This window comes from Conger conger, chromosome 19 (genome assembly GCF_963514075.1).
Source record: "Conger conger chromosome 19, fConCon1.1, whole genome shotgun sequence".
Lineage (NCBI taxonomy): Eukaryota > Metazoa > Chordata > Actinopteri > Anguilliformes > Congridae > Conger > Conger conger.
This window is the reverse complement of record NC_083778.1, coordinates 13,470,530-13,493,901: the sequence shown is the minus strand read 5'-3', so window position 1 is coordinate 13,493,901 and position 23,372 is coordinate 13,470,530. Positions and strand designations below refer to the sequence as shown.

The window sequence follows — 23,372 nt, the reverse complement described above, 5'->3', positions numbered from 1 at the left end:
ACCGGAGCTCGTACATTGCACACGGTTTTGTTTTCACTCTCAGGGATTTTCGACGCCCGGCTTGTGTGTCGACGCTCGGCTAGTTCAACTCCCGCTTTCCGAAAGTCATGAAATAGCGAACGAGGAAAAAAAAGAAAAGAAAAGAAGTTCATTTAATTTAGAAAAAAGGATGGTTGAAAAACGATACTGCGAACGAGGGGCCAGCTAATGGTATTATTTCACAGAGAATGTTGTTGAACAAAAATAGACGGAGACATCTGTTGTTAATCTGGTTATGTCCATGCTTACTTGTACTGCATGTGGGCAGTTTGCTGCAAGCAGTAAATGCGTTAGAAAATTCAGCAAGTAACACAGAAAGCTGCAGAAAGCATTGCTATTGTTTGGATTCACATTACGTGAATTTGGTCCCTGCAGTGTTACTTATAGAATAGAGACTTATGAGCTTGCCTTTTGTTTAAAAATCTGTTATTGCTGTTAAATTGTGGTTTCAATCGATGCTTAATCCAATACCACTGGGGGGGGGGGAGGCAGAAGGGACTTCATTTTTTGGGATGAGCTGACGACTAGAACCTAGGCATATTCCCATTTGACCATTGCTTAGTTTTTGCCTATGGATCTACCTGACTTTTCGGGTACATACAAATTTTATGCTTCTCTGTTGTACATTGATAAGTTGCAGATTTGTTTTTCGTGCTCTCATCGCTCACAAACGATCAAGATATACCACTTTGGGAAAGCAAATGTTCACCTGCAAAGTTTGCATAAAGGAGCCAACTTGAGAGGGTTTCGCACAACCGTCTATTATTAGAGCACCACACCAGTGATAATTAAAGATGAAAGTGCAGGAAATTTGGCAGTTTTAAGGCAGTGCGCTCGCGCACGGATGGGCCCCACGCTGGAACATCAGCTGCCCCGCGGTCTGTTAGCTGAAGCTGTGCGTGAAAGAGGCGGTCGGTAACGTTGTGTGTTTCGGAGGAGAGCGTGTGCCTCCTACGCGCTCTCCCACACTGACCTCGGAGACTTCTGCATGAGTGAGGTCCCCCTCTGTGAATCCAATTTGAGGAGAACGTCGATATGTTATTGAGCAGTATGTGGGCTCGATGTCGCTGAGGAATTACGCAAAATATATTGGGCTTGGGCAAGGAGAAATGGGAATTATGGGAAACAGACTTTCTGAGCTTGGTGACAATGGTATTACTGGTGTGTTGACACCTGGTGTGATTGACAGAATGCAACCGATTCTAACTATAAGACTGAGACCACCACTGAGGGGGTTTTAACCCTTTGAAGAGTATGTTTTTTTTTTTGTTTTGTTTTCTTCTCTCAGTGTGTGTTATCTCACTGCTTTCAGTTACTAGTCGTGATTGTTCGGCATTCGACTATCTGTTCAAGTACATACTAATTGCACGTTTATGATCTTACACGTTAAAGGCAGTTTGGTGTCAGTTGGGTCGGAAGGTGGAAAACGTATCGGTGTGGGAAGACGTCGAGGGGCCCCGTCTTCCGGCCCGGTGAAGGGATTTAAGTGGAAGCTTTAATTTGGGAGCGCTCCTGCAGAAGCCCATGATTAGCCCTGTTAGCTCAACCATTACAACAGGCGATGACAGTCGCAGAAGCCTGAGGAGGTTTCAAAATCACTCTCAGAAATCTCGGGGAATTTTTATGTATTTTGACTTTTTTTTTTTTTTTTTTTTTACTGCGTACATCGTAATTCCGACTAGAGCAGTAAAACCAGCTACAGCACGCCGAGATCTATTCGGTAATTGTTGCTGCATTTAAGGGTTTCAATTTAATCTTTTTTTTTCTTTTTTTTTTTTCTTTAAGGATTAAGCCGTGGCATTTTTGTTGTAACTCGGCATTGCGCAATAAAGTGTGTGAAGCACACTCCGGTAACAAATGGCTCCATTCTTCTCGAAAAAACCCGAAATGCCAAATATCAGTCCCGCGGATAATACCTCTTCCTTCCTCGACATTCCAGCGTTTATGTACATAAACTTCTGCCCGCCGCTCCGTCAACGGCGGCGTCTGACAGGGGCGGAAAGACGTCTTGTTAAGAGTTAAGGATCGCAAGGAGCCGCTCGGCCAATGCCGCCCCGCTCTGTACGGCTGCTATTCCGACGGAGAGCTGGTCAAGTCTGGAAGCGCTCTGTGGAATTCTGCCGGCTTTCCAAGAATTCCGTTTCCAACACATTAATTGCTGGGTTATTGAATATTACAGAACCCAACAATTCCCGATTCAAGGGAAATATTTTCTTTCTGAAATTAGGGTAATTTGATCCACGTCTTTAATTCATACTGTAAATATATATATATATTTTAAAGTGGGTGCAACTGACAGTTTCGACTGAAGACAAGCAGATGTGTTTGACAAGATAACAAAGGATTGAAGGCTATTTATTTCCATTTTAATGGCACATTTGAGGGTTGTCCATTATAAACAAAGGCTGTGGATCTGGGAAGCATCATTACGTAAACTAACAAAACCATAAATTAATATTGTCAGGAGGTAAGATTCATCATCCTTTTGGACAATCCTTTTTTGGCTTTTTTTATGCAAAAAATAGCAGAGTACATTTTACAGACGAATCGACCGAATTATACACCTTATGAAAATGAAACTTGAGGACAGCTAAATACAGCCTAATCATAAAATGGTAACTGGGAAAGGGCTAATACTCCTGTTCTATTATGAACATACTTTAAAGAGCCAGAGAAAATGGTGGTTGTGGTATTCTATTCTGTGTAGGCCTGCTGCAAATGACTCCCTGTTAATCCACCGAATTTGGTGCGTCAGTGAAAGTGATTTGTTGGCTTAATGTACAGGAGGTTTTATTACTTCTGTAAAAGCGTGCAAAGGTTCAGCAGGTGCTGCCCTCGCACACAGCAAAGTGAGATATGGAGTCGGAGAGACAGGCACACTCGATGGAGATCCTGTGAAAGATTCACCTTATAAGCGACCGGAACGCAGTGCAATGCAGTGCAGATCACAGGAAGCGCGGGTGAACATTCGCTGAAGTCAACAACATGCCGTCCTTCCTGCACAGATTTTCACTATTAACAAACACATTCCCCAAAACCCCGCATTCGTCAAAGCTCCGCGCTGATGCTTTCCTTTACTGCTAGTGCGTTCTCCCACCTGCAAATCTTATCGCGGCAGATCAGCAAGACGAGGCAGTGAAACTGAGTTCATTATACAAATGAGAGAGAAAGAGAGAGAGAGAGAGAGAGAGAGAGAGAGAGAGAGAGAGAGAGAGAGAGAGAGAGAGAGAGGGAGGGAGGGAGGGAGGAAGACACAGACAAATCTTACACATTAATATTGTTGTTTTTCCACTTTATTATTACACCATTATCTCCACTTAATTGTATCTGAATAGATAGCTCTAATTATAGTTCGTAGTATTAGTTATTGCTCATGTTTTACTTTTTACACACTGTAATACACACAGTACGTATGTTTCATGTTTGCTTTGGCAATATGTACTCGTGTATTTCCTGCCAATAAAGCACGTTGAATGTAATTGAATTGACAGAGAGAGACAGACAGAAACAGAGACAGGGAGGGAGAGAGAGAGACAGACACAGAGACAGAGAGACAGACAGAAACAGAGACAGGGAGGGAGAGAGAGACAGAAACAGAGAGAGAGAGACTGAAACAGAGAGGGAGACAGAAACAGAGAGAGAGACAGAGAGACAGACAGAAACAGAGAGAGACAGAAACAGAGAGGGAGACAGAAACAGAGAGAGAGAGAGAGACAGAGAGACAGACAGAAACAGGGAGGGAGAGAGAGACAGAAACAGAGAGGGAGACAGAAACAGAGAGAGAGAGACAGAGAGACAGACAGAAACAGAGAGAGAAAGAGAGAGACAGAGACAGAAACAGAGAGAGAGAGAGAGAGAGAGAGAGAGAGAGAGAGAGAGAGAGAGACAGAAACAGAGAGGGAGACAGAAACAGAGAGAGAGACAGAGAGAGAGACAGAGACAGAGAGAGACAGAGAGACAGACAGAAAGAGAGAGAGAGACAGACAGAAACAGAGAGACAGAAACAGAGAGAGAGAGAGACAGAGAGACAGAGAGACAGACAGAAAGAGAGAGAGAGAGAGAGAGAGAGAGCAGGAGGACAGCCTGTGGGGCTCTGCACAAGTCAGGTCTCGGTGCTCACCGGCAGGCCGGCTCGGAGAAAAGGAGGAAAATGAGAAATAAAAAAACAGGGCAGTGTGGAATGCGGCCGCGCACGGCGGAGCGTAGCGGTGATGAATGGGGCTCGCGCCGATACCATCTCCCGCTACAGAGCGCGGAGCTCGCACAGAGAGCAGAGCCCAGCGCGGACCGGGAGGAGCAGACGTTGGGCCAGATAAAAGACGCGCAAGTCAGCAGGTCCATTCAAAGCCACTTGTGTGGAAAGGGTCCTGGGACAGGCACGTACTTGATTGTGAGCTGAGAAATTTGTACATTTCTGCAAAAAAACTGCTCCAAAAAAAAAACAAAACAACTGAGATATAGCGGTAGGGACAGGTCCCTGAGGAGAGGGGAAAGGTGTCTGAAATCCAACGGGCCGCTTTGTATTTATATTCTGGACAGCCGCCACAGTGGTATACAGGCACTGATCCATATCTAGATTATACTGTACAGTTATCCGTCTGTCGATTCAATCCTTCCCCTTCCTTTTCTGGGAAAGTAAACGGCTGTGTGAAAAAAGTCTGATAATCTGATAATCCAAGGAAAGAGTCAAAGCATATACTGTACAAAATCAAAGAACAAAATATTGGAAATTACCGATCTTTTCTATCGTGTATGCACAAAAAGCACTGGGATCAAAAGGCTTTCTGCATTAAGTAACAAGTTGCAACACAAAACACAAAACTGAAGATGAAGCAAGTTTCAGGGCTACTGGTTAACCGAGTTCCTTCATATCACAAAGCTGAGATCTTAAAGTGTTTTGCACGGTATGATTCACAGAGAAATCAAAACGATTTTTAATGCCTTTGAACATTCTTGCTCTTTATTGCATCTTTCGGAGGACAGTTGCGCAATGACGATTAACTCATCTGGAATTATGCACGTGAAGAACGTTTTTTTTGTTGTAATGTAGTGCACATTAGGATCAAAACCCACAGCGCAAACTGATAAAATCAGCACTTATTAAGAGTTTATTTTCCCCTACCTTCTCATTTTGGTTGTGGCTCAGATTAAGTGTGTCTGAAACCTTACTCTGGTCAGTAATGCCCATCTCCACTGATGCTGTCAGTATTCTGCCCAGGCCCCCATTACACTGTTGGCACTGGTTGCACCTATAACACAAGCCTAATTGTCTGAATAAAACAGGCCATTTAGTGGGAACCCCGTGATACTTCTGCGGTTCAAAAAGGTCGATTTTTTTTTTGTTGTTAGTTTTTTTTTTTGGTCCGCTCATGTTGCGAAGGTCCATCCTGCCATTTGAAAAGTATGTAACATTCTCCGAAGTGGGACTGCGCTAAAACTAGTCATTATCATTCTTGTACAGTATATTATGGTCTGACCGAGAGCAAACGCTGTGTGCTGTTCAGGCTTTACCAGCGTGCGCCCTCCAAGCTTGGCTTCGGACGCCGAGCCGAGGAGACTCCGCAGAACGCTCGTGTTTATTGTACCTGCTCTCTCGTTGCCACAGACGGATCGCTACAGACAGATTCCATCGAGATAAGAGCTGAAGAAATAACTATTTTCACATGCGTCCGCCCACAAACGGTCTGAAATGCGTGGTGCAAGTGTGAGCGTGGACTTTTGCGGGGCGCCATAAAGTTAGTATTTTATTTAACCGACAAAAGCTATGACTTTGTTCTTCATTCTCATAATGTTATTGTGAAGCGTATTAAACGCACGCTTAAAGTGAACGACACAAACTGAGTAGACTGATGCTGATCATCATGCTGAGCTGAACTTCATGCTCGCGTTGACTAATATGAAACTAATTTCGATTTACGATCTCCGGTGATTTATCAGTAGATTTATTTTAACGCCGGGGCGATATAGAGAACCGGGAACATGTGCTGTAATTTATGCAATTGCATTTCCTCGTGAACCAAAGTGAACATCGAAAAACGCTCATTTCACGCAGCTGTGTACCGTCACCCTTGCCCGCCCCCCCCCCCCCCCCGTCTTCCTCTCGATATTGTTTCCGAGGGAACAATATATCAGAAACATTAATTTAAATGAAAAATACAGGTTTCCCATGAATGTAAACGGTCAGAAAAAGGATGTGGCCCTTTAGAGGGGGGTGAGGGGGGGGTTAAAGACTGAGACGTCTCCTCCCAAACTGTGTGTCAGTCCGGTAAAAAATAAGAGAAAAGAAAAACGGCTCATGAGTGCTATAAATTAGCCCGGTGTCAATGTAAGGAGTGTGAGAATGTGCAGGGAGGGTCAGCTGTGGCTCTCTCGCTCTGTTTATTGAAATACTTCTCGCCTCCATATTTCTTATTTGAACTGGCAGAAGAATGAGACAAGCAGATGATGCTGAAGAATTAAAGTCTTTTTGAAGGAAGAATTTGGAGTAGCGTTTACCAGGGATTGCTCAAGAGTCTGGCACCGAATGCACTCCACACCTTTGCCATTATGCTGTCCTGTTTTATGTAGAGTGAAAGCGGTTGGGGGTTAACGGGGGGGGGGGGGGGGGAACAAAACAGGCAAACCGAGTGATCTCAGAAAATGTGGATTCTTCTTCGATTGTTTATGTCTCCCAGAAGGTTGCCTCTCGCCACTGTTTTTGCGGCGTTTCGTGTAGTTTGTGCTTTATCTCCAAGAGCTGAGAAACACAGCCGGTGCCAAAAAGCCAGGCGATTCTCTCCTTGACAAGTCAGTACATTCGCTGATTCTCTGCTAAATTTATTTGTCGGGGGGAATCGAGCGCTGCCAACAAACTGCTTAGCCTCCCCCCCCCTCCCCACCCCCCAGACGGAGAAAAAAAAAAAAAAAACGAGATCTCTATCTGCTACTGATATCTGAGAATGGCTCTGAAGCGCAGACGTTGGGTTGGCCTTATCGCCCGGGCCCGGTCTGAGAGCTCGCTGCCCACACTCTGCGGCGGAGCCAGAGTAAACAGCGGCGCAGCTCGCAGAAACGAGTGGGATGGCCACCGGCCTTATCGGGAGGAGCAGCTCCCCCAGGGGGAGAGAGAGAGAGAGAGAGCGCGGTGTGGGCCGCCATTCCCGCCGTCTCCACTGCCGCGGCTGGATGGAGAGCCGGTGTGTGTGTGTGTGTGTGTGTGTGTGTGTCCACCCGATGGACAGTGTCCACCCGTCTGCCCCCCCCCCCACCCCCAACCCCCGCACCCCGCCCCGGACCTGAGTCGGACCGGCCCGTTATCGGTGGGATCAGTGTCTGTCTGTGTCCGCCCCGCTGGGCGCGGGCGAGGGGCAGGATGCGAGAGGATCAGCGCGTCTCAAAGCGCTCTTTGTTCGACACAATCAGACTGCAAACTGGATTCGACGCGCGGCGTGTAAACCGCGTGTGCGTGTCGCCCCCGGAAGCCCGGCCGCGGCGCTGCCAGCGGTTCAACAACAAAAAAGAAAACAGTGATGACAAAAAAAAAGAAAGAAAGAGAGAGAGAGAGAGAGAGAGAGAGAGATACGAACGCGATGATGAAATCGTGAAAGTCTCTCAGCGTTAAAACTGTGAGTATGAAAAACAGCCTGTCTGTATCTGGACGGCATGAGGACAACCAGATCTCTCCGTAAGCAACGAAAACCGAAATGCACATCACTGTATCTGTTACCGATCCATCGTGCAAATTAATCTTCTTATCAATATCCCGTAAATATTTATGTTCTCTGTGCTCACAGAAGACGAATTGAACGTGGTGCACAAACACGTTCCTCCACCACGAACACAAGTTTCAAGCCAATGCCTCCGATTCCATCCACCACTCCGACTCGTTGTGGTGTGACACCATTCTCAGGCAACCTACTGCACATCTCTCTGAGCACAAACAAGTGGACTAGCCTGAACTGGCCTCTCGCAAAGATGGACGTCTTTGCTGAATATTACCATTGTCTTTCAGGCACTGATGTCGATGGAGATGAAAGCTGCCGATTTGCTTTGGGATATGAAACATCCTGCTGCAGTCTGACTTTAAGCTGATTAGGCAAGAGGGATAATGGTTTAATTGGACACATGTAATCACTGGTTTTATGTTAAAGGGTCTAGCCATTTCAGTGGCAGATATCAGGTTTGCCAGCTTCCCAGATACTCATGGCTACCCGAGCGCTCTCACAACCTTTGAAAGCCCATTCTTGGCAGCCGTTCACCTCTGTCTGAATCACCTTTCTGCGGTAAATCTGACCGAGCACCGTGCCACGAGACCGACTGCGATACACAGAAAATACAAAATGTCCCGTGTCAATTCAACCCTAACAACCCCAACCCTTTCTTTGAGTCTGCTCTGGCCGTAAACTGTAAAGAGTTGATTTAACAAGGAGCGTTTGCACGTACGGTACGGGCAGGTAGTTCTGGCGAAACGATGACTTTATTGAACAGGAACATGGCCGCACCGATCTCTCCGACTGCAGACCTCATGTACCACAGCTCTGTCTGTAATTTGTACTGAGTATATGTTCGTAGCAACGCTACATAAAACGGAAGGGAAAACAGTAGTGGAGATCGGTCAGCCCTGCCAATGACACACAAAGCTAGTTTTTCCCCTTCAGGGGCCCTGGAGAGAAGCAATCCACTAGCAACGCTCTGCATTACAGGCGAGTGCAAGGGACTGCACAGAGCCTCTGTCTGAGTGAGAGGAAAACTATTGATACTGATTACATACAGTTTCTACTGGCGCACTGACAAGTGCAGCTACTGTGAAGTGATAGGACATGGCTCTTTGACTTTAAAATAGTTCTACATTTTACCATTTTTATCTTCATAAACTACTGATGTTGATCTTTGAGTACTTATGGGTGAGTTTTACTTCAAAGTCAATTTCCGGACTACTCTTCTTCTTGACCTTGTTAGCCAGTTGTATCGCCAAACGCTAACCAGTCGTGAATGCTCTTAACTTGACCATTTCCGTGGACAAACTTTAGCTGCAACCCCTCCAGCCAACCAGCAGGTGTCACGTTTTTTTCTTTTACTTCACAAAATTACAAGTAAAAATTAATTAAGACTCTCTGACCTTCTCCTGTCACAGAATATGAAAAGAAAAATGAAAAGTCCCTTCCTCTTAAGATAAACACACCGTTAACATTATTTATCGATTTAATATTCAGAAAGGCCTTTATGCACAATGATTTACAGAGCAAGACAAAGTGGTTAAGGTACATAACTGGGATTCGCAAGGTCGGTGGTTCGATCCCTGGTGTAGCCACAATAAGATCCACACAGCCGTTGGGCCCTTGAGCAAGGCCCTTAACCCTGCATTGCTCCAGGGGAGGATTGTCTCCTGCTTAGTCTAATCAACTGTACGTCGCTCTGGATAAGAGCGTCTGCCAAATGCCATGAATGTAATGTAATGCAAAAATAGACATAAACAAACTCAAATAGACATACACACATAGAGATGCACTATAAACACTCACCGTGCACTTTGTTAGGTATTAATTAGACTTTTTTTTTTGCTTTGCTAACTCTAGGGTGTGCGAAAATCAGCAGTTCAGCAGGATACTCAAACCACCCTGTCTGCCACCAACAATCATTCCACAGTGAAAGATCTTAGACTTAGATCAAATTTCTTTCCCCATTCTGATGGTTGATCTGAACATTAACTGAAGCTCCTGACCCGTATCGACATGACTATGCATTGCACTGCTGCCACACAATTGGCTGATAAGAGAATCGCATGAATAAGTAGGTGTAATAAAGTAAACAATGTGCCAAACACAGTGCTCGGTATATTGTGTATATTGCATTATATATTCAAGGTCTTGAAATACATAAATGTTTCTGATGTGGGAAAACAGGTTGAATACACAAGTAACACAGAACACTGGTATATTATGTCCCATTCTTTCTGATGGCTGACAGCGTTGTGCCAGACAGTTTCACTTATTTTGAAATGCATAACAGAGCGTTGCTACAGTATTTGCAGATGATGTGCACTGGGGTTTGGCTCATTTTAGAAGTGGATCTACACTGAAAATCCAACAGCTGGAATTATTGTTTTGGTCTCTGCAAGTATCCATATATTGTACAATTATCAAACATGAAAATGCCATTGATTTCATTCACGAAATGAGAAGCATGTAGTATTTTTCCATTAAGCTAGGTAGCAGTTTATGGTCAAAGCCCATCGGACCATCATTGTTCTGCGTTTTAACAAACAGTAAAACAGCAAGAACCTTTTCATCACTCTCTTCCACGTCCATAAATGGGGAAGGCCTGTCCTGCTGGCCTTTCGGTAGAGATCCCAGCTCAGACACGGTCACTTCGCTGAAGGCTTGAACCCCAAGCATCGCTCCAATCAGTGACTCAGCCCCATCCGTTTCATTGTCTCTTCACAAACACGCACAACACAGACTGGACCCACTCTCGCAGGGTTGGGTGGGAGGAGGACTGCATTTAAAAAGCAAGGCTGTTCGCTAAATGTACTGGCACAGTGCGAGAGCTGTGAAACAAAGCTTCGCCATTCCCTTGTCTGCTACAACAATATCAATGCAGCATGCAAGGAGGACCCCAAAAATCATAATTCATAATAAGGGTTGGTTGTAGCAACTGCACACTCTTTCAAATTGTAAATCTTGTTTGCTGTGTCATGTGAAAAGCGCCCCTCGGTCCAGGGCCGTATTATCCAGCGCACAGTGTCATAAAGACGGCCACCGCATTCGGAAACGTTTGGGCCGCTCTTTAGCGGAGCCATGGCAGACGCGGGCGAAAGCCAAGCGGCGGTTGGTTGAGGTGAAGGCCGCGCTCACACGCCCAGGCGACCCCTCCCGAGAGCTCTGGGTTTTTTTTTTTGTGCGAGGGAGACGCGGCGACCTCCTCCCCGGGGCAGAGCTGCGTTGCTGCTTCAGTTTCCATCTTGGACACTGTCACAGACACTTGCCACTAAACTCCATTAGACATCTGGTTTAATATTCCCCCCATTCTTCTCTCCAGACCGTTCCAAGTTCGTTGAGGTTTTTTTGGTCAGTCCAATTTTCCACTGGCAGCTTGTAAGGATATCCCAGGGTGGTTCTGCTGGCTTCCACTCAGGGTTCTGGGCTGGCCTCTTTAGGCTTTTTCTTTCCTTCAGAGTTTCATGAACCACACGCCTGTGCAGAGAGAGTGGAAGGTCCCCTAGGGCTCTTGCGCATTCGTCCTTCACAGATACTCAAATACCCATCGCACACTTTTCCTTCACAGATAATTATCCAGAGACTCAGAGACTCCCCGACAACTATAATGTCAAATCAGGTCAACTGGTTCGCAGGTCACCCGCAGACAGTCAAAGGAGCTACGGTTCTATATTGTACATAGCGGTTGCACAACAGCCACTTGAATTCAAAGCTCCCGAATAGCAAATATCTCCCAGGTGAGAGGGTAGGGTATTGTTTTCAAACGGCATTGTTAGGGGGGGTGGCGCATTGTTCATCGTTCAGCGCGACAAAATGACACGATTCAACACAGACTGCGAATGCAACGTAGGCCGCTACGCAACATCAACTTACCGACCGTCTCTTTGTGGTGACACTGTGACAATGAATAGAACACTGTAACGTAAAATTTAAAAAAAGTGGAGCTTGCGTGTCAGTGAAATTAATACCAGGGTCTCTGGTTGCTTCCAGTCAGCCATTAGACCCCGCTGTTTGTTCAGCGTTAAAAAAGAAGCCCGGGGAGGAGAGTGACGACGGGCAGCTATGAGTCAGTCCACGACGGACAGTGGAGAAGGCATTAAGGGTGGGAGTCATACACGGGCACGGCTCCAGTTTGGACAACCGGCCTCTGACTGTGACCGTGACTGACCACAATGCCGGCGGTAGCCGAAAAGGGAAAGCCATTATGGGGGAAGCTGTTAAAACCAGGTTGGCCGTTTCTTAATTCGCCAGCTTTTCATGCTCAGCTTTAGGGGTTTTCCAGGTCTTCTGTGTCTCTTTTGGTGGCATTCTTGTGATGTGCGTCGACTGCCTCGACAATTTCTTTTGTCACAATGTACACCACCTCATCGTGTGCAAAGTCTTGTTCACATTTCAAATATCGGGGCCAATTAAATTACCTAGTTACCCTTAAAGGCATCATTAAATCCAACGGTTTTCTTGCCAAACAGAGCATAATCTTAACAAGTCAGTTAAATCAAAAAAAAATAAGTACATCTCAATACAGCACTGCAGATACACAAACAAACTACAAACACACAATCACAGGAAAAAGATTCCCAATTTGTTAAAGATACTGATAAAGTACCACACCGCAAACAGGGAAATCTTCACTAAAGTAAGCAGCTGATCAGGAAATACTTCATCAGGTTAACAAGACCATCGTCACACGTCCAGCATCATGCCAAACGTTCATGTATGAATGCATGCGTCTTACGGAGTACCGACTACACTCAAAGTTTAAAATCCACACTTTTCGGGCCTTTCTATTGTAATAATGTGGCCGACGTGCAAGGTGCTCTCAGGAATTCAGCACTTTGGACAGCACCTACAACAGTTTCTACCACAAGTCAATCTTCAGCACATTCACGAGTTGCTCAGAAAGACATTGTGTAAAACTGAGTAATAGGCCTACTACTGCTGAATAAGAGAATAGCTCAGCTAAGAAAAGACCGTATCTAAGAAAACGTGCCTCGATCTGAAATGCCCTAAACTAATATAATGATGTAGTCATGTATTAGGAGTCTACATTTCTTCCACAGTCCCTGCCATTTATGACTAGGTGATGGGCCTTTCTTTGCTCAGAAGATGCAACATTGATAAATCCTCTCGGCTTCAAAATGCTATACTATAATGTATAATAATCTGAAAAAAATTACAATAATTTTTCAAGTCTCCTAAAGAGAACCATTCTCTGTAAAAAGAATACCTGCCATTTTTTTTCTTCATATGTCTACTTTGACCTTAACTATTCTGAGTTCTCCGTATAATATATCATTTGAATTTGAAAGTTCATGTTAAAGACCTCTAATTCAGGGCCTTGATTGCAGTAAGCACATTTAAACGTTTTACACGGAGGTTACGCTTAACAGAGGACTGTTTGGCTGGACATTCAGGGGTCTGATGTCATCAACTGCAAAACAAATTCCAGCATAAACATGAGACCAGCTCCCTGAAGTTAAATGATCAAGACTACTGCACAGACTTTTCTGTGAGGAGTTTCTTGTGCTACAACAGTCATCTGTACACTGATGTACACTGCACATTGAAATCTGTGTGAACACGCCAGGCAGCGTACAATATTTTACATTTATAGTTTTCTCCAACTTCATACTGGGCTTTGGCTACTCAGTTCAGCTCCATTCTCTGAAAGGTTTTTCATGCTTCTCCGCTCATTCATCTAAACCAGAGCTGGTTAACCCCATCTCTGGGGAGCCACAGGGCCGGCAGTTTCTGTTTGTTTTTATCCTAAAATCAGCAGCCAGACCCAGAGGGGGGAACTGTGGTTAACTGCGCAAATCAACTTTTAATAACTTGACTAAATCTGGAGTAATACTGAAAACTAGCATTGCCCTGCCACACCCCAGAACCCGGGGCTGACCACCTTTGAGTTAAAGTCAACCGGTGCAATGTGGGGTTGATCTTATTGTGGACTGATCTTACTGTGGCTACACTATTTGAACCACCAACCTTCCAGGTCCCAGTCAAGCAGCTCACACACCTTAGCCACTAGCCTCCAGGCACCTTAGCCATTAGGCTATCAGCACCTTAGCCACTGGGCTATAGGCACATTATCCACCAAGGCTATAGGCACCTTAGACACTCAGCTAGAGACATCTTAGCCACTAGTCTATAGCTACATTAGCCACTAGGCTATAGACACTAGATTCTCAGCACCTTAGTTACTGGACTATAGGCACCTTAGCCACTAGGCTATAGACACTAGGCTATAGGCACATTAGCCACTAGGCTATAGGCAGCTTAGACACTAGGCTACAGGCACATTAGCCAATAGGCTATAGCTACATTAGCCACTAGGTTATAGACAGCTTAGCCACTCGGCTATAGGCATATTAGCCACTAGGTTATAGACAGCTTAGCCACTAGGCTATAGGCATATTAGCTGCTAGGCTATAGCTACATTAGCCACTAGGCTATAGGCACAATAGCTGCTAGGCTATAGCTACATTAACCACCAGGCTATAGGCACAATAGTCACTAGGCTATAGTTACATTAGCCACTAGGCTATAGGTACATTAGCCACTAGGCTATAGGCACAATAGCCGCTAGGCTATAGCTACATTAGCCACTAGGCTATAGGCACAATAGCCGCTAGGCTATAGCTACATTAGCCACTAGGCTATAGGCTAGCCCCATGGGACACCCCTGACCCGCAGGTTTGACGGCCCTCTTTTCTCTTTCCCCCAGGCAGCAGGGAAGCGGCATTCACCTACGCCATTACGGCCGCCGGGGTTGCCCACGCCGTCACGGCGGCCTGTAGCCAGGGCAACCTCAGCAACTGCGGCTGCGACCGCGAGAAGCAGGGCTACTACAACCAAGAGGAGGGCTGGAAGTGGGGAGGCTGCTCGGCTGACATCAAATACGGCGTAGAGTTCTCCCGAAGGTTCGTAGACGCCCGCGAGATCAAAAAAAACGCAAGGCGGCTGATGAACCTGCATAACAATGAGGCAGGACGAAAGGTAACCGACAAATTAAAAACTGTAAATTACAGAACAATTTCATTTGCAGAGAAGCTGAAAATTTTAACCCATTTAAAAAAATTACTAAAAATTATATAAAAAAAACATTTCTATTGATTATAATTTTTTTTATCAAGCATAGATAAAATAAAATAAAAATTAAGATCATGTTTTTCGATTATATGTTCTTTTTGTGTTACCGATGTGTTGTGTTGCTTGAGATGCATCTGAAATTGAGGGCATTCTGTACATTTCACAAGCTAATCCTCAAAGTGGCCCCCATACCGTGTGTGTGGCGTGTGATGGGCGGATACACAAACTTTGAAATAAGTCGAATGCAGCCACTGCAATATCTGATGTCAATAAATCACTGAGATATTTATGCAAATGTGTGTAAAGTATACAGTCAGTGCAAATTAAATTGCACTGGTCACAATTAGCGAAGGAATGCGCTCCCTCATGGGAAACATTCACCGAATTGCCACGTGCTGCCATTGGTCAATCCACGCAGCTGGATGATGGGAAGGAGAGGACGTCGAAATGGCGTTTCTCTCTCTCCCTCTCTCGCTTTTGTTTACCAAAGAAATGCTCTTTGGAGTTGTTATTTTTGTGAGTGAAATGCTCTTCATATTTGTTTTAGGAGCCTTTTTTTTTGCTAATTATGTGGGAATTTTGCGGGGAAATCCCAGAAATCTCTGCACAGACTGCCGAGCTTAACCACTTCTGAGTGTTTCAATCGCCTGTTATGTTTTTGGGTGTTTGCAGCGGGTTTTTGCAGTCACAAAGGAAGTACAGTCACAAGCCTTTCTCGGCGAATACACCCTTGAGAGTACTGCACACGTGCATGTTTCAATTCCTATGTCTGTGTCTAACTAATGCTGTTATCTCAGGCAGAGAGAAGACCCCAGAAGATAACGAACGGGAATCAAAATCAGTTATGGTTAGGACTTTCAGTGACTTAAAAATTATTTTTTTTATTATTATTTTTTTTTTCAATCAATTACTTTCTATCTAAAATAATGTTTTCAGCATGGCCCCTTTGGCTGCGCTTGTTTACTGTTCATCCTTTCATAAACGCGAAAAAAAAACCCCTAAAAAAGGACACAAAGCCACCACGCTCGGCACCAGGGCTGCACTGGTGGCAAATGGATCCAATTAATAAGTGAGGTTTCATCATGTGAGATGGGAAAGCGGAGAAGGGGGGACCGCGTGCCAGATGGAGCCCCGCCAGCCCTCTCCGGCCCCTTCATGAAGTGTAAAGTCAGGAACAGGATATTATTGCAAGTCCCTCTCTCCCCAATACCCGAAAAAACCCGTGCGGCCACGTCCCCGCGCCTGTTCGACCCGCACACACGCGATGTGCGGACAGACGCACGCGCGCGCACACGCACACACAGGCCCTAGACAGAGGGAAGAGCGGCGGGATCTGAGCGCGCACGGAGAGCGGCACTGTGGAAGGAACGGGGCGGGCAAAACTGACCGGTCTGAGTGTGCTGAGAAAGCACGCAGATGACCACAGGCAAACTTCAAGTTGAGTTCACACACGTCCACATCTCTCTCTTTCTCTCACTCACACACACGCGCATACATGTACATACACACACATCCACATCTCTCTTTCTCTCACTCACACACACACACACACGTCCACATCTCTCTCTTTCTCTCACTCACACACACACACACGCATACATGTACATACATACACACACACTCACACACACATCCACATCTCTCTCTTTCTCTCACTCACACACACACACACACGTCCACATCTCTCTCTTTCTCTCACTCACACACACACACGTCCACATCTCTCTCTTTCTCTCACTCACACACACACACACACACACACATCCACATCTCTCTCTTTCTCTCACTCACACTCACACACACACACACCCGCACACATGTCTACATCTCTCTTTCTCACACTCACACACACACGCACACACACACACATGCATGCACACACATGCACACATGCTCTCTCACACACATGCATACATGTACATACACACACACACTCACACACACACGCACAAGCTGTATGCCATTATTCACTCTTGAAACTAAATTTGCCCCCCTTTCCCTTTCCCCTCTACCCTGGCAAAGGGATACCACATCAAAGGGTGTGTGGGGGCAACGTTACGTGACAAACGCGCTCAGTCTTGCACATACACAAATAAAACACTCCTGGAAGCGGCAGAACCAAAAGGGAACGTTCAACCCGACCTCTAATGCGCTTTGTGTTATGATGCGTAATGATGAGTGTGATTAGTAATGAGTTGAATAAGCATTCGATCGTTTTTTTTTGTTAAACCTCAAGATATTTTTTAATCCTCCCTGGTAAAGGGCATTGAGGAGGTGGTAATCACACACACATATTTTGGGTGCTTGGTTAAGGCCCTCGCAATTGTTTTGGGCTGCCAACAACAGCATTGTTTTCCCGAAATGCCACATGAATGCTTAAAAACACATGAAGTTGATTTCGTTTCCTCTGGGCCCAGTGTTTTTAATATAATCTGGGTGATCTCAATTAGAGATCTCTGCTCATATTTTACTAATTGGTAGCAGATGGGGGGACTGACGGACACAGTGGAAGGAAACGTTTCCAACAATTCATCAATCAGTTGCGTTTTTGTACCAGACAAAAATTGTGGTCTGTACCATACTTTTTTTTGGGAGTCTTCAAATTTTCAGACTACACCCAAAGCGGGATTGTAAATTCAGCCCTTGACATTTTTTTTCCGCTCTCTCTCACCCCATTCAATTTCATTCAATCTCCAGACATGTTTGATTAATGCAGGAATTCTTTAAGAGAAAAGAGCTTTATCGCATGGATGCAATTGATCAAATGATTGAGATGCATTAAATCGGTTACTCTTTTTTTGTTCCTATACTGGGGTGAGAGGGGTGGTTTTTTTGGGGGGTTTTTTGGCAGAAATTTGTTCTCGAGCTAGTGTGGTACATTACCCCTGGGGTAAGCATGGTGTGCAACATGTTGTTGGCCATATCATTATTCTCATTATATTCCTTTTTACACACACATACGCATATATACAAAAAAATTGTATCTATATATGTATATGTACACATAAAATCGTGTTCTGTCCAGATCAGCATTGCTCCATTTTCTTTTTTACGAGTGACGGAATGAGCATGTGAGCCAAAAAATAAAAACTTCTCACAGGCTGGAAAATTCCAACTCCTACAGGCCTTGAGCAAGAACCCCCCAAAAAAGTACGAGAAGTTTCTTATCGGATCGCTGTTAACGATGCTGTTTTTGGACGGTGCCGACTCTGTCAGCAGGTGTATGCTTTCTGCAGAGATAAAGAGGCCGAGGGCCATATTTCCTGGCCGCCGTTTTCCGTGTTGCGAGCTGGCGCGCTGATTTCGCATTTTCGCATTGATTTCGCATTTTCCCCGGACGATCCAGATGTCCCCTGGTAATTTTGGGCTTTGCGGAGAGGTCCCATGAGGAGCAGCTCATTGGCAATTTGGTGTGGCTTATTGCAATTTTCCAGACATGTCCGCATTTCACCCTTTTGCCACCCACCTGCTCAATCCTGGTCTAAGTCTAAGTTTCAGTAATTAAAGGTTTTCGTTGATAGTATGCTGTTCAGTTTGTCTTTGATATAGCGAAATCCCACAAGCAGGGAAATTCATCGGTTACATTGTATTTATTGTTCACAGTTTTTATTCTTGATAATATTGATTCCCGTATCTGCCTTATCCTCGTCTTCCATTGTAGTCATAGAGACTGCGGACATTGCCAATCCAAACTCCGCAATATGCACGGATCTTAATAGTAATGAAGAGTTCATTTGATTGGATATGAGTGAATGAAGGTGCATCACATACTCACTGAGAATATAGTGAGCGTAATCCAGCCAATTTTCCCACACGCACCAGGAATCAAACTTCGCACGGCACGTTGGCGCGGTGTACAGGGTGCGCTTGACTTTGGAGAACGGCAAGATTCAGTCGCCACGCCCAGGACGCCACGCACCTCTCCAGGTGACTGCGCCACTGCGCGCTGCAAAGTCAATTCCAGAAATTACGGCCCTTAGAAGTGGATCGAGAGAAGTGTGAAGTGTTTTCCTGACTGGATTGCCTCCTTATTACAAGACATGGGTGGATTTTTTTTTCCTCCTCAAGCCAACAGTGCAGTACAGTACATACGGCAGATTAGCCCAGTCCCAGAGTGCCACGGCCCTTGATTCAACACTGATTCGGCAGGTCAAACAACTCCCCCTGCTCTCGTATCTCCCTGTTCTGTTGTGGGACACTTGACACAATTTTTACCAGATGTCCTGAAACGAGAGATCACGGACGCCGTCATTAAACACTGCACTGTGTGCCACGGGCCTCTGAAAACATACTCGAGACAAGAAAGGAAAAATAAAGCTACGGCATTCATTTCTGTAAATCCGACTCCTCCAACAACATGTCTGCTATCCAAATCAATAACCGTCTAAACTGGCTTCAACATTCTAAATCGGTTAATATTGTGATTTAAAATCTCGACCGCATATTCATTGGCTCTCGTCTATTCAGGCAACAGATTAAATTTTTTTGACTCCGTAACAGTCCAGGGAGAGTGGTCCACGCGTAAAAAAGGTTAATAGGCGTCTGTTTGGTAGATCCGCACAACAAATCTGTAAAGAATCAAGTAAAGGAAAGCTCTACATTTGACTCGAGTGTAAGAGAATACATGCATGATTGTTCTGCATGGAGTTGATATTAATTTTTCTGTACATTAATGTGGTCATCCGGAAGGTAGAATATTACCAGTAAATGCATTTCCCTCCCATATGACATATAACCCGCATTTGACATACAGTATGACTGACATCAGTGGCCATCCCAGGATTTTAAAATTGGTACAGGTCCATGTCAGAGTCACACGAAACTCCTAAATTTAAAAAATGCTCCAAATTTCAAATGAATTATTCATAAATATATACAAAACCAGTGGAAAGGGAATGTGCTATTCTTTCTTACATTGAAGGCTATACATTTCTAAACAGCATAACAACATGTCAATTTTCCAAACAGTAAATACACACTTTGAGGACGTTTACAAGAGAGACTCCACCACCATTACAAAAAGAATTTACTCGAATTTTGTATCTATTCTTTAGCGGATTGAAGTCAGATAAATGAAAGCAGAACTTACAGTACATGAACAGCCTTATGTTAATCATAAGGCGAAGATGTATTTGTAACCTTGTTGTAAAAGCAATATTGCCATTTCTTAACAAAAATAAACCTTTGGCATGACATTCAGTCGCTTTTTCTGTGGTAAGAGAGACGACTGCGGCAGATACAAAAGTCAGTGCCGGTTTCAAATCTCAGCCTTGATGTTCAATACAGTTTTTAAGACAATTCTACTTATCTATCTTTCCACATATATTCCGATCTGCGTAAAAGACACAAAACCCTTGTCCAAGTCTGTTCGGCTTTAAAAGCAACAGGGAACTTTTTTTTATTTTTTATTAAGTCAACTGATACAAATTTACCAGTACATGTACCAGAGAAACAGGGTAAAAGACGCCAGACCCAATTATGAATGGTTTCACAAGTGAACTGCACGTTGCCTTTTGTTACGGTGGGAAATGACACTTTGATTTGGGGGACATCGGAACAATAATACTTTGGGAGTTGTGCGGACCTTGCCAAAAGGTGTAAAAGAGTCAGGCTAAAATAGTTTATTTGTTTGGCTCATATGCTGACGAAACACAACTGTTAGTGAAGGTGCACTAGTTCAGCCTCTCGTTCTTTACCCTCGATCTAAAGGTTGTAAACTTAAACTGCCTTGTCTTTTTCAGGATCCTGAGAATTTGAAGAATATCCAGTATAATATGTAATATAAAAGCATATATTTTTGGCCAGACTTAAAAAGAAGATGTGAAACCCCCAACATTGCGATTTAACGTTTGTGAATACACTGTGAATGTATTTGTCTCGCTGGGGTGTAACCGTGCCATGATTACAATGCAAATGTAAATGCTGGAAAAAGAACAACCAGTGTTCACGTGTTTATTTTTTCCTCAACTGAAAATGCTGTCTTGCCCTGATCTTGATTTGCCTTTTTCTGTTTGCGCTCGACATGTTGAACTTATTCCCAGCGAGTAGGTCATCAGCAGAAGGGGTGGGAATGTGTGAGGGGGGGGCCTGGATGTGTAATGTTACCATCAGCAGTGTGCGACAAGCCAACCTGTCCAGCAAACTAACAGAGCTTTGGAGCAGGAATACGTTTTACAAATGTAAATATACACTCGGTGAGCACTTTATTGGGTAGACCAGCTTGTTAGGGCAAATATTTAATCTCATCAGCCAATCATATGGCAGCAACTAAATACATAAAAAGCATGCAGACATGGTCAAGAGGTTCAGTTGTTTTTCAGACCAAATGTTGGAATGAGAACGAAATGTGGACTTTCACCGTGAAATGACTGTTGGCGCCAGACAGAGGAGAAGGGTCAGACTGGTTGAAGCTGACAGGAAGGTGACAGTAACACAAATAACCACACATTACAACGGTGGTATGCAGAAGAGCATCTCTGACCACACAATGCGTCAAACCTCCAAAGTGGATAGGCTACAGCAGCAGAAGACCAAAAAGTCTACAAAATAAAATAAGTCAAATAAATACCTAATAAAGTGCTCACAGTGAGTGTATATTACTTAACTGGTGATTTAAAAAGGAAAGGTGTTTAAAATGTGGATGTATTTCTGAAGCAGGAGTGTTATGTGTGTGTGTGTGTGATCTGTATAGTGATGTCCGCCCCCCGCCCCCCCCCACCCGGGTGTCTAACGCGTGGGTGCTTTTTTTTTTTCCCGGGTCACGGCAGGTCCTGGAGGAGAGGATGAAGCTGGAGTGCAAGTGCCACGGGGTCTCGGGCTCCTGCACCACCAAGACCTGCTGGACCACGCTGCCCAAGTTCCGGGAGATCGGCTACATCCTGAAGGACAAGTACAACGAGGCGGTGCACGTGGAGGTGGTGCGCGCCAGCCGCCTGCGTCAGCCCACCTTCCTGAAGGTGAAGAAGGCGCAGAGCTACCGCAAGCCCATGGACACGGACCTGGTGTACATCGAGCGGTCGCCCAACTACTGCGAGGAGGACAGCTCCACGGGCAGCGTGGGCACGCAGGGGCGCCTCTGCAACCGCACGTCCCCCCACACCGACGGCTGCGACCTGATGTGCTGCGGCCGCGGCTACAACACGCACCAGTACACCAAGGTGTGGCAGTGCAACTGCAAGTTCCAGTGGTGCTGCTTCGTCAAGTGCAACACGTGCAGCGAGAGGACGGAGGTTTTTACCTGCAAATAAAAAAAAAATATTAAAAAAAATTAAAATTAAAAAAAGAATTTAAATAAAAGAGAGAGAGAGAGAGAGAGAGAGAGAGAGCGGGGGGGGAGGGGGAGGTGGAGGAAGAACTGACGTCGGAGGAGGTGCGGTGGGGCGGGGGACAAGGGGGGGAAAGGCCTGGAGGAGGAGGAGGAGGAGGAGGCGGGAGGAGCGAAGGAAGGAAGGAGAGAGAGAGAGAAGATTTTCGGGAAAAAAAAACGGTAAAGATAATATAACGAATGGAATTTACAATAAGTTCTTCATGGCATCGTTTTGCACATCAAAATCTATTCGCTTTAAAACAAATTTTTTTAGGTTAAATATTAATAGATAATTATCTAAGTAATAGATAAAAGCCCACTTCTTTTCTTTTTGAAAAAAGAATGATGTGTTCTTATGCACTGATGTGTCCAGGCTGACAGACTGAAAGTTGTGACTAGTAGGATACAAATAGTGCCCCCCCCAGACGGGACTGTGCTGTTCACTCTGGGATTTGTAGTTCTTTATTGTCATGGGAAGGTTGTAACGGAAACACAGAGTGACTCCAACTCCAAGAATGTCCACACGATGCAGAATGATGACATCATCAAAAAGACAACAAAAAGGATTTGCTATAGGAAAAAGCTAAGCAAGAGATAAAGAATCCTTGGTATACTGACTGATCTTCTAGTCTAACAAACTCTTGAGGTGTTTTGGGGGAGAACACAAGTGACTAAAAAAAAAAAGGAAAAAAATCGACAAACTGAAACCCCTTTTCAAGCTGTGTTGAAAGGAAGAGCACTTCATTGGCTCAGGGCCTTTGGGTGTTATTGAACATTGAATTCATCAGAATGGGGAGTCCCTACAGAAAGCCCTCTACTGCCAACTGGAAAATGGTGGAGTATGTTAGCTGTCCAGTCACACTGGAACTGTTTGTTTGAACACTGAAAATAAATTGTTTATTTATGTTATAGTATCTTTAAAAAACAAAGCACTAACGGGTAGAAATGTCTTATTTTGTACTAAGTGTAAAAAAGAAAAAAAACTTTTTAGAAACTCGACTGAAGGTGCGTATCTTTTAGAACATGCCCATCCTCTCCTTTTCCTGACAGCTTCATTGCTACTGGTGTGTTGACTTCACAGACTCACAATAGAGTATATTTTCTCAGCAGGTACATGGTTTCTAGTTCGCAGTGCCATATTGAGTGTTTGCAGTCTCCTGAGCAGGATTTATTCTTTTGGTTTAGTTTGCCTTTACAACCATAGTCAGTAGCAAGGAAACTGGTTCCTTTTTCTGCCGACA

The 23,372-nt window shown here is 44.7% G+C and overlaps 1 protein-coding gene across 2 annotated transcripts in view; it reads left to right on the top strand.

Annotated features, from left to right (window-relative positions):
* LOC133119026 (protein Wnt-7b) overlaps positions 1-22,121 on the top strand; it is a 34,560-nt gene extending 12,439 nt beyond the window's left edge. For both annotated transcript variants that reach the window (XM_061229405.1, XM_061229404.1), the window contains exons 3-4: positions 14,461-14,732; positions 21,593-22,121. In XM_061229405.1, the coding sequence (XP_061085389.1) occupies positions 14,461-14,732; positions 21,593-22,072 (752 nt within the window). In that variant the 3' untranslated portion in view covers positions 22,073-22,121. The remainder of the gene's footprint in view (positions 1-14,460; positions 14,733-21,592) is intronic.
* Positions 22,122-23,372: the final 1,251 nt, after the last annotated feature.